Source organism: Macrobrachium nipponense, chromosome 7 (genome assembly GCF_015104395.2).
Source record: "Macrobrachium nipponense isolate FS-2020 chromosome 7, ASM1510439v2, whole genome shotgun sequence".
In the NCBI taxonomy this organism is placed as follows: domain Eukaryota; kingdom Metazoa; phylum Arthropoda; class Malacostraca; order Decapoda; family Palaemonidae; genus Macrobrachium; species Macrobrachium nipponense.
Genome location: NC_061109.1, coordinates 44,789,576 through 44,802,310, shown reverse-complemented (window position 1 = coordinate 44,802,310; position 12,735 = coordinate 44,789,576). Strand labels below are relative to the sequence as shown.

At 37.4% G+C, this 12,735-nt stretch overlaps 1 protein-coding gene across 1 annotated transcript; it reads right to left on the bottom strand.

The window, feature by feature from the left end:
• Positions 1–1,374: 1,374 nt before the first annotated feature.
• Positions 1,375–11,877, bottom strand: LOC135217585 (mucin-5AC-like). The gene is made up of 5 exons (XM_064253550.1): positions 11,693–11,877; positions 6,950–7,141; positions 6,622–6,818; positions 5,161–5,243; positions 1,375–2,006 (listed from the first exon to the last, which is right to left on the bottom strand). The coding sequence occupies exons 2-5, from the start codon at positions 7,112–7,114 to the stop codon at positions 1,375–1,377; spliced, it is 1,077 nt and encodes a 358-aa protein (XP_064109620.1). The 5' UTR covers positions 7,115–7,141; positions 11,693–11,877.
• Between the last annotated feature and the right edge of the window lie 858 nt (positions 11,878–12,735).

The following is a 12,735-nucleotide window of genomic DNA, read 5'->3' as shown; positions in this document are numbered from 1 at the left end:
TAGCAAAGTTGGTGGACACAGGTGTGTCTGGGGTAGCAAAGTTGGTGGACTCGGGTGTGTTTGTGGTAGCAAAGCTGGTGGAGTCAGGTGTGTTTGTGGTAGCAAAGTTGGTGGACTCATGTGTGTTGGTGATGGACACAGGTGTGTCTGGGGTAGCAAAGTTGGTGGACTCGGGTATGTTGGTGGTAGCAAAGTTGGTGGACTCGGGTATGTTGGTGGTAGCAAAGTTGGTGGACTCGGGTATGTTGGTGGTAGCAAAGTTGGTGGACTCATTGGGTTGGGTATGTGGTAGCAAAGTTAGCGAAAGTTGGTGGACTCGGGTATGTTGGTGGTAGCAAAGTTGGTGGACTCGGGTATGTTGGTGGTAGCAAAGTTGGTGGACTCATGTGTGTTGGTGGTGGACACAGGTGTGTCTGGGGTAGCAAAGTTGGTGGACTCGGGTATGTTGGTGGTAGCAAAGTTGGTGGACTCGGGTTGGTGGTCGGCAGAGTGGTGGACTCGGGTATGTTGGTGGTAGCAAAGTTGGTGGACTCGGGTATGTTGGTGGTAGCAAAGTTGGTGGACTCATGTGTGTTGGTGGTGGACACAGGTGTGTCTGGGGTAGCAAAGTTGGTGGACTCGGGTATGTTGGTGGTAGCAAAGTTGGTGGACTCGGGTATGTTGGTGGTAGCAAAGTTGGTGGACTCGGGTATGTTGGTGGTAGCAAAGTTGGTGGACTCAAGTTGGTGGATGTGGTGTTACAAAGGTGGTGGAACGGTTTGTTTGGGTAGCAGTTGGTGGACTCGGGTATGTTTGGTGGTAGCAAATTGGTGGATGGGTATTGTTTGAGAAACTCGGGTATGTGGTTGGTAGCAAAGTTGGTGACTCGGGTATGTTGGTGGTACAAAGTGGTGGACTGGGTATGTTGGTGGTGAAAGTTGTGGCTTGTTGTGGTTGTGGTGGACCAGTTGGTGAAAGTGTGGTGGGTATGTGTGTGAAAAGTTTTGGTGGCCTGGGGTTGGTGTAGAAAGGTGATATGTTGTTGTGGTGGACTGTGCTGGGGTGTTGGTGGATGGGATTGGTGGTCGTTGGTACTCGGGTATGTGTGGTGTAGCAAAGTTGGTGACTCGGGTGGGTGTTGGTGGACACAGGGTGTTGGTGGTAGCAAAGTTGGTGGACTCGTATGTGGTGGTAGGATCAGTTGGTGATCTCGGGTATTGGTGGTAGCAAAGTTGGTGGACTCGGGTATGTTGGTGGTAGCAAAGTTGGTGGACTCGGGTATGTTGGTGGTAGCAAAGTTGGTGGACTCGGGTATGTTGGTGGTAGCAAAGGGGTGGATCGGGTATTTGGTGGTAGCAAAGGTGGACGGGTGTTGGTGGTAGCAGGGTTGTGGAGTCAGTGGAGAGGTGTGTCAATGGTAGCAAAGCTGGTGGACTCGGGTGCGTTGGTGGTAGGTGTGTTGGTGGTAGCAAAGCTGGTGGACTCGGGTGCGTTGATGGTAGGTGTGTTGGTGGTAGCAAAGCTGGTGGACACAGGTGTATCTGTGGTAGCCTCAGGTGTGTCAGTGGTCACAAAGCTGGTGGATTTGAGTGTGTCTGTGGTAGCAAAGTTAGCAGACTCCGGTGTGTCAGTGGTGGCAAAGCTGGTGTACTCAGCAGCATCAGTGGTGGTAGCAAAGCTGGTGTACTCAGGTGCATTGGTGGTAGCAAAGTTGATGGGTGTGGGTGTGTCAGTGATAGCAATGACAGTGGACTCCGGTGAGTCGGTGGAAGCAAAAGCAGTGGACTCGAGTGCATCAATGGTGGCAAAGGTAGTGGACTGTAGAGTATTGGTGCTCTGCATTTTTGTGGAATCTGATGCACCTGCAGTACCAAAGCTAGATGACAGAGGTACTGAACACATGACTATGTTAGATGGTCTACAAATTTTGAATAATGCTGCAGTTGGATTAGTACCAGCAACTGTGACACCCAGAGTTTTTGTGACAAAAGTCAATAAACGAATTGGCCTCAGGCTATGATGAGATCCTGCAAAAAATGTAGAAGGAATTAAAACTACAATCTTCAGATACTGATGCTGTAACAGCAACATTACCTCAGGAGGGAATTATTCCCTTCTTCCTGGATAATTTAATGTATTTTAAAGTACACTCTGATGTCTATATATATTGTTAACTTATATAGAACAAACTTTTCTTTATGTAAACATTTGGAACCTTGACATCACCAATGATAGTTTGTCATTCCACAGTGTTGTCTAGGCTTGCCTCCAGACAAGAGGGGCTAGGACAGGGTGGGAACCTTACAGCCTTCTGGGCACACCAAATGTGCCTTCTGCAGCTTTCATGGATATATTTAAATTTTAATAAAAACTTAGAATACCAATCAGTTACAATAAAACTTAGAAAAATCAAACTACAGAACTCTTTCAAAATAGGTAAAATCTAATGCTAAATTTGTTCAGTGTGTAAAATAAATGAAGGAAATAATCTTGTCATTACTAGATAACAAATTAAAGGAAAGAGAGAGAGAGAGATAAAAATAAAAAAATTAACTGACTCCATGAAAGTTTCATTTATGCCTACCATTCGCTTGTTCTATTTTCACCTGAATTCTTCACATTCCAAAATTGTTTGAATCTCCATTTATCAACATGATTATTATGTACATGAATAAATAATTTCAACAATACATTTCTTTCAATACATACTAAGAATAACAAACTTTCATAATAGCAACGGCTTGTGAACGATAATTATTGTACAAATACAAAAACTTGCTCATTTGTACGTGTATAATTCCATATGTACGATAATCCAATAATTCAGGAACTCGTACAATATTTCAAAAATAATACATGATAAACAGAATCATTGTTGAAAAATGTTTCTGGAAGTGTGCCACTTGAAGCTGGATTCTCACACATTTGATTCACATATCACTCAAGGAACAATGTGATACAAGTTGGTAAACTTTTGAAGCTTTAGTTGGTGACTCTTTCCTGTTTTGTGAGTGTATGTGTACCCATCTAACAGACTTTGCAGTTTATTTTTCTGACTTGCTTTTTATCACAAAGAAGAATATGTACTGTGAAATATTTAATGATTTTGAAAAGCATGACATCACCTGAACTAGCAGCCATACTTAGTGGCATTATCAGAGGCACCCGAATTAGTTGAAGAGTTACAAATGGAGCTCACTGAATTGACCGAAGATAATATTCCGAAATCTTTGTTTGACTCATGAGAAATTTGCAAAGTTTCAAATACCTTATTGGTCAAAGAAGGCCTATACTAATCAGGGACTTTGAAAGATTGCAAAACTGTGTATCTGAAAATATGGACCAAAACTGAAACGGTTTCTCACTTCTGTTTTGGCCCTGACTATCAAACCAAGTCTAGTGCCACTTGAATCAAAAAAAGTATTATGCTTTGTTCAATGAATGCAAGGACACAGAAGTTTAAGATATATAAAACAATGTCAATGTATCTGAAAAGATTGTTCTTCTTGTGTGATTCCTATGCAAGCTTTCCTCCAAAACATTCCTCAAGTTCCTTCTTGTCACAGAAAGCAGGCTAAGGACTCATTTAGCATCTTTCAGTAAAGGAAGAAAGCAATTTGATTAGAGGCTATATTTCAAACTAAGGGCTCTCACTTCAGGTGGTTTTGACCTCCCAGTGTGGGTAAGCAAAATCACAACTGAAAGATTTACTAGACTACTTTCGTACAAGGCAGTTTTTCACTATTAATAACAAGTGTTTTGGCACAGGATTCAGAAAACAGTAATCATTATGAATCTCTTTCAGCTGCTATTTCAGAAAGAACATTGGAGAGGATGCATAGTTTTCGAAGGCTTACGAAAAACGAAATCGGGAAATACGTTTACCTGGATCCATCACATAAAACACAAGAAGAGGCAATAGCTTTTCTATAACCCTAGAAAGGATGACATGATATTTTTCCTTTTTTTAAGAGTCTTTGTCCACATATGATAAACTGCTGTTCTGTCTACAGGACAAAACAGATTGTAACTGTTGAAAAATAAACAGTTGATTATTTGTTGCTACAGATAATTATACATATACACATATACATACTCATCTCTGAACTAAGTTCATCACACTGACTTGAAAATGAAGAGCTGCTCCTCCCTGAAATATCGTATACTGGTCAGGAGAATATCTTTAAAGGAGGACAGGTGATGATCCTCTGCAGTCTTCCAGTCATCATTTTTAATTTTTTCAATGTCATCAAATTTCCTTTGTTTCCCTTTGACAGCAACTGCAATTTAATCTTCTGAAACAGTACCTGTGGGCCATCAGCTTTTTTTTCTTTTTTGGGTTAAATTGAAGTTTTTTAAGAATGGTGGTTTTCTTTAAAAATGGCACAAATTTATCATGGACATATTTCACAGGTGTTTTCTAAAACATCTATTTGTGTGTGTGTGTGTGTGTGTGGTGTGTACAGGCGCACACATACATTCATATGGAGACATTTCCTTTCACTATTTTTCAGATGACTAGAAAGTCACTCTATACCATAAAATTTCACAGGAAATTTGATGAGATTACATTCAGGAAAACCATATGGCTGATAACTGAATTATGGGCTAAGTGTCACTTCAGTCTTCCACTGTACCATTTACCAGTCACAAGAAGAAAAATAAACCCAACGTTCTGGTCAAGTTCAGTGGGGCACCACTAGCGAGAAGCTGTGAAGCCTGCATTGAAAATAGCTTACCTTTGCTTACCATTTGTGTGAAAGCTACCATAGGTTTCTCAATTCAACTGGACTACGGAAATATTTCTCTTCAAATCTGAGCAGAAAAAACTGCCTGGTGTGAAAGAGGCCTTAATGTTATCTAAAGGTAGTTGCTGTGTGGGAGCTTGCTTATCAGTCTAATAGCTTTTTGAATCTGTTCCATATGAATCCACCTAAAAAATTCATAGGAAAAAAGTCCAGTGAATGTGGTCACTTAAACCTTTCATAAAATACAGCCAAAACTAAAGCTAAACTACAAAGCCACTTCACATGACAAACTTCAAGACTACACAACACATTACTGTACTGTATTCTGACTGCATTAGATACTGCATGTTAAGAAAAATTGAATCACTAAAACAATAATACTGAAACTCATGAGTAGCACAGGGTGCTTCCTTATTGTACTTCTACAACATACCTTCCAATTTTGCATCTACATCATTTCCTGGAAACTGCAAGACTGGAGTGGACATTACTTTCTCATTTGTGTCAATAGTATGCCTGAAAATTGAAAGCAATGTAATGCTAAATAGTGTAGGAAACAAAATAAGACTAATGAAAAACACAAAACAAATATTAAGAGCCATTCAAAAACCTATTCTTTCTACTACGCAAATGATACTGTAAACAAACATTTTAGAACCCAAAAGTAATTATATCTCAAAAAACCTTACAATTTCTAACCATCAGTTCAGGTGTAATCATAATACTGCACAAGTAAATACATTTATCACCGCAAATTAATTAAACTCCTGATCAATGCTGATCTGAAATAATCTTTGTATAAAAAGTACAAAAATTGCCAATTCAGGAAAATAATTTCCACCTAACAGCATCAAGAACTGATATTTCTCAGGACCATTAACTTCCAGTGACTGAATAGTACTAAATATGAATTTGTATTCATTTTTTTTATTACTCACACTGTACATATAAACTTCCACTCATTTTAAATAAAGTGTTTGAGCATACATATTGTATGTGTTTGAGCACCAACATGTTGGAGTGATTTAATCGCCTTCCTTTTTAGAAAAATTTATAAACTTCTCCCCCTGTGTAACTCCATAAGTGATGAATTATTTAACAAAAATTTCTTGTGTTGACCAAAATTTTCCCTAAATAAACACCTTTGTCTCAGGGGTGTCAGCTAACTACATTCCCTCTGCAGTAAGAATGCAGCTTATTGTAATTTTCATAATCTAAACATCTTATAATATCTCGAGCCTTTCTTGAACATTTTACTCTCCAAGTTAAAAGTAAAGGTTAACACCTGTTACCTTTCATGAAATTTCTTTTTACCCAAACTTAACAGTGTAATTGTCATATGTTTAGCCCTTCACATAGTTCCATACATTCCTTGTATATGATTTAGCAATGTTCCTAATGTTTTAGTTACGCAAGGCAACATAACTAAATAAAAATACTGTATGGTATACCACTTATTCTAAAATCTACACTGATGTTCCCTGACATACAAATCAATGTTTCTTGACATACAAATCAATGTTTCCCACATGCCTGATTCTACAAACAGCAAAATGAAAGGAATAAACCATTTGGCTAGACTACAAACTATTCAAGAGTTGTGCAGCAACTTTAGTGTTGCTATCAAATCACCATGTCCGAAAGTACTGTATTGCAAAGCAAATATAAAAGGCACTTCAGGAGACAGACATTCCAATGGAAAACCAGCCACTCTAATGGAAAAAACAATCATATTTCATAATATGATGAATAGTGCAGTAGAGCAGAAGGAGGGAAAGCATGACTAGACAATAAGGTCATGTCATCCTTCTTCACATGAGCTCATGCTCCAATTCCCTCTTTTCTCTATGTGGAACTGTGCAGATATAGCACTGGGTAATAAAACATAACTTACTGTCCTTGAATATATTCTGACTGATGAAAGTGAGATGTTGACCGAGTTGATAGAAGTAAACTTGTATGCATTAAAGCAATTTCAGATGTTCTTGCTGGTTGATTTTCCGTAACCGCTCTCCCTTGTTCAACACACACTGGAAGGTTTTCATTTTCAGGAACATAGCACAGTCCATTTGATGTGTGTGTCATGGTTACCTGTAATGTCCACAAATATTATTTAAAGTTTACAAATAACAAGTTCAACGTACAAATATGTTTTTAAATAACAAACATACCAAGCATGAAATAATTCTCTCTAGTTTTAAAAGGGTCTCTTTTTGACTCACCTGAATTGTACGAGTGAAGAGATGTGATGGAGTTGTAAAATATGGAACCACATCATCTATAACACTAGCAATTCCAAAGGAAATATCTGCTACCACTTTATTTCCTTTCTCCTTCACTAAATCTACAATTCCTTTGAGTTTATCTGCTTTTCCGTACTGTATCATCAATACAGCTATGACGAGCAAAGCAACCTAAAATGTAGAGTTGAGAGAAAGTTTACCAGAGAGCAGTATTACCAAGAGCTTGTGTACAGTATCAATACTATATGTATTTGGATTTTAAAAATATAAACTGAATTCATTAACAAAAATATGTAATATAAAAAATAGCCTTAACATACAGAAGACACTAAGTATACTTTACTGCAATTAAAGACAGGTAGTACAGGTTCAGTAGTTCTAGTCAAAACACCACGTAATATCTTTCACTACACAAAACAGTGAACAAACCACAGCAATACAGCAGTACTTATTCCTGATACCCAAGAGCATTGACTAAGCTGGGCTATTGTAATTTTGTTCTTTTAAAGTACATAGACATTGTGCACCATACTCTAACATACAAGCACATTCTGATTGGATGCAGCAATGCAACACTTTACTGTAAAACTTACTTTTGGTAGAGTTCTGTGAACATTCATCCATAACTAAGGAAAGTTGTCTCTTTTTCAAAGTACGTACTACTACAATTCTTGTTAAAAGTCTTCCAGTGCACAATAAATTTCTGAGTCTTACTTTAATGAAAATCGATATGTAATTAAACGGTACGTATGAATATAGTATTCAGACTAATTACTAGTACTTGGGCAGAATAAAAATTACCCTGAATAGCTTTTTCTATGGACTATATGGCTAATCCCTATATCCACATTTGAATACCAGGAATAATTTTCAAATTTAAATCCCCTGTATTTAGTGTAATACCAGCTTGATAACAGAAAGAATAAGAACATGCCACAATTACAACCTGGTGTTTCACAGCTACAAAACCTTAAATTAGATTCAAGCACTGACTGTTCTTCAAGAAAAAGGTGTGAACCCACTGGAGACAGCAGTCAGACGCTGAGATATCCATAGTATCTCACCTAAAATGTTAAAGCATCCATAAGGGAGCAAGTTTGAAAGGCATTACCTGTTCCATATAATTCTCAAATATTGCTCCATTACTAAGAGCCTTGTAAGTCCTCATACTTAAAATATTTAGAAGACAAGCTAACATCAAGTGGTTGGTGGTCTTAATAGTTGCACGAACTGTTCTGTAATCAATGCCACTTTGCATTATTTAGTGGAGACTATAATTTTAACTTGACATCTTTGTTTTAGTTTACTTAAAACCTTGACCGAACAAGTTTCTCAACTCTGCTAAAAAATCCTTGATTTTCCACCAAATAGTAGGTAATCATTTCTTCATTATATTTCTAGTCTGTGAATACTAGAGAACATGAAAAACCAACAGATTAGCTACAGGGGGTTTAGAATTCCTTCTGTGAAGACCACTTTCTCTATTTGATAATGTAAATATAGCTCTCAATCCAGTTTAATGAGGATTATTGTTCTCATGCGATATGTTTGCCTAATTGCAAGGTGACTTTTGTTATTCCCTGTGAAAGAAGATAAGATATCTGTTTCTCCAACACCATCAATAGCTGTCATGATATTATAGTACATTATCGGGAGCCTGCTGGCTGTAATTCCATGGCTTATAAACATTTGTGACTGCATTACATAATAGCTTTAGTAAAAACAACTGCCTGGCAATAGCTTCAGTAAGTATTTTATTGATAGACTTAGCACTAGTTAAAGCTACTTATTGCATTGTTTGAGATGAAAAATTCCTTATTTAGTAGGGGTAATGTTACTGGGTGACAATGTATGATCGGCATCTTTTGAATGGTGCATTCTCTGGATAACTGGTGCAAGGTAATTTAAGATTTTAACTGGTTAAGAAACTGCTTCCTTTCATGGTAATTTTTCAAGAAATGTTGCAATCTTTTTATCATATGTTGCAAGGACTCTTTCAACAGCCCTCAGTGTCAAAATTTGCCAAGGCTTGGATTTTTCCGATATATTCTAGAATATAATTTCAGGGATTTTCTCTAGATATGAACTTTGAAGTGGCATGTTGTTAGGTTCTGAAAACAGAAATTATTTAAGATATGGTTTTAAAGGTGAAATACAGTTTTGTGAAAGTGTCTGACATGATTCTCATGAACATGACATTTATTTCCATCAGAAATAGTTGTTTATAACCCACAGTCTTAGGGTCAAGATAGGTGAGGTTGCGAGGATCCATGAGTGACAAAGTCCCTGGCCCCCATCAGGTATGGCAGGGTCCCTTGGGTGAGGTTGTGCTAAGAGCATCCAAGTATTTCCCTTATTTTCCTATTCCCTCCTTATAAACCCCACTTTCCCGCTGAAGCCCCAATGACTGTTAAATTTACAGTACAGAAATGGATGGGGGAGGGGGGGGGGGATTGTTGTAATAGCACATATCAACCGACTAGTGTTTCTGAACAAGGATGTGAATTTTGTCAAAATCTTAAAAAAAAAAAAATCAAGAATAATTATACATTTCCACTTGGTGGCGTGTCCAAAAGGTTAATGGGCTGTCCAAAAGGCTAATCATGGGTAACTGGAAACATTTCTTGTATTTGAAGTGGCTAATTTACCTGGCTCTTAAATAAATCCAAACTGTTTATCCACCAAGTAATGTGCTAGAAGCGGTACACAGATCGTTGTAATTGTCAGCATTATAGTTAAACAACTGACTGGACTAGCTGATCCAGTTTTCACCCCGTGTGGGTCCACGCTTCGAAAAAGTACTTTAACATGTCCTGAAACCGAAGATGGGCATCAGTCACGAGTCATCGGTGGTGAGAGCAACAGCTCGATACCTCTACTATCCTTTCGAAGTAAGTATTTTCTTTAAAGTTAGAAATTAAGGTCATATTTTAAGATTAACAGAGGTTAATGAAAGTCTAGCCATGCTCGGTGCAAACATACCTCCATGACGCTTTTGAAATTTTTACTTATAACACCAACAATTTAGAAGATAAGACGCCATCTCGAAGTTTGCAGAGTCGCTTGTGTCAATAAACTTTCCATTCCATGTGTTAAATCCACACACCATTGTACCCATAGATGCTGGGGCACTTTCTTCACAACAATCGTTAACAATGACGCCAACCGCGGCTTATCCAAGGAAACTACGATGTTTTGGTAGAAGAAGAAGAAGCATGCACTAGATAATTATTTAAATAAATAGTTAAATGGTAGTATAAGGTCATGAATTGCATAATTTTTTTTACATATTCATGATTATAAATTTGAAAATATTTGTTGTTGAAAAAGTAAATAGATTCCTGACTCAAATATCAACAGTTTTGCTGTGAACACTACCTACAGCGTTGTTCACGCTCTTCTATTGTCAGTGTTGCCAATTGCTATGTGTTTACCCTCCAAACTGGGTATAAGACTTACACAAAAACGGGGAAATAAGTGAAATTAGTGTATCTATTTGTAGTATATATATATATATATATATATATATATTATATATATATATATATATATATATATATATATATATATTAGAGCAATTTTATCATTATTGCATTACTATGACAACTAGAATTCATGGAAACAGTTTGTAAATGCATTGGCGTATGTGTGAAGTTCCACTAAATTGGCAACGATGAGATTTTGCCGTCGTCTGCTCGTATCTTCTACAGAAATATCTGTAATTTTTGGGGGGTTAATTTGGTTGTAAAAAAGGGATAATAGACATATATTAAATAAACATTCTGAAGTAAACAAGTAAAGTTAAACTAAATAATGAGTAATGTAAACTGTTTGTGGAGTGAGCGCTTAGGAACCAGGAACCACAACGTAGTTCAAGTGCAATTTAGAGTGAATTAAGGCCAAAACATGTATAATTACAATCAAATAAGCACTGTGGAGTTTCAGTTGTGATGGCAGTAAGGATAAAACCACCAATTATATACAAGGTAAAAATGAATTTCAGTTTAAACCATGACCCCGAATATAAGAAGTTTCATACTTTCACTAATATAGGCAACATAATGTTGTTTTATTGTGCTGATTACAACTACAACCTTGAGTAAAATCAATAAACATTACATATATATGCTAACATTGCTCAAATGAGTGCTGGGAAGGCTGATAAAGATGTTGGATCCTTTGCGTTTATGAACGGCACCGCAGTCGGTGGATGCCATATTGGATTTAAAAATTGCCTTGAAAACATATTTTATGAAGACCTCACATGCCTATTTTAGTTTGTATGGCACTTTCATATATCACACTATGTTGACGAAACTTCAATCTTTTGAATGGTATGCTTAATAATGTAATTATATTCTTGTTTCACCATTTAGATAAATATCAATGAATAAGGCTGATCCACATGATGACGATTGATCCACTGCGTTGTCTCCCCCTAAGGCAAACCACATGGATCATCTGCATGTGCCATGAAGTAGGCCTAGGTTATTGACGGAGGAGAGAGTAGGCTACTACCTAGGTATATGCTTTTGTGTTTGGCAACAGATTTTACCATGCACTGACAATTCTATACAGTTCCACATATAGAAGTGCAAAAGATCTTGGTCTACCAAGATCTTCAGAATCGAACTACTTACGCTACTAACGTTAGCAGAGAATTAAATGAGGATTAGCCTAGTACCCTATGTTGGCTACAACTCCTAGGTACTGGATACATACCTATGCAAAGGGCCTACAATATGCCAGGGCTGTTCTCAAAACAAATCACTGTAGCATAAGGACATTAATACTACTATAAGGCTCACAGTATTTCACTGTAGCCCACTTAGTCTTGGTGACTGAGAAGAGAACTTTGACATTTTCACCATACACAAGGAGACGAAAACAAAGATCCCATAACAAACAAAAACAATAACAAGTGTAAGGGGGATACGGACCCAAAAGAATGACAAGAAAATCTCCAGTCTCTCAGCCAATGGCCTATACTTTATAAATATGCAAAAAAAAAAAAAAAAAAAAAAAAAAAAAACATACAATTAGGTGTAATATATTCCGCAGTGTTTGTCCGTTTTGGAATCCTATAGACACGCAAGCTGAAGCGGCAGAACAGCCAAGAACGCCGGTCGCCGATCAGTGTTGCCACTCCTTGGCTTTTTTGCTAGCTCTTGGCTTTTTAAGCTTCTCCTTGGCGTCTTGGCTTTTTTGTGAGAAATTTACTTAAATCTTGGCGTTTTTTATGGTTTGAGCATCACAATTATTAATTTTGATATATAAATGGCTTAATTATAAGTAATATGTTCAAAATTGTTTAATTTCGCCTTGATTGCCAGAACTTTCTAATAGAGCTTTGTGTGCAAATAAGGAAAAGGTTTCCTTTTGAAGATGATAGTGTACTAGCTCTTCTTCAAATTCTTGAGCCTAAGCTTTCCCTATCACTGCAAAAAAGGGTAAAGTCGATTATTCTTGAATCTCACTTCCCACAATTAGTCAAAGATGAAGACCTTGCTGATTTAGATGATCAGTGGCAAAGTCTTCTGTATGCACGCTCTTCCACAGAGAAATTAGACCAGTCACCATGTACATTGGGCAGTTTGTTCCATTTCCAGTCATCAAAGTTAACTTCCTAGTTGCTTTTGAGCTTACTACACCTGTTCACCGGTGCCAGTAAAACAAAGTTATGTTTGGAGCTGATTAACAAATAAGCTAGTATTCCGCCCTCTTTTCTTCGCAAAAGAACGGAAAGGCAGAGTCAGAGATTTGTG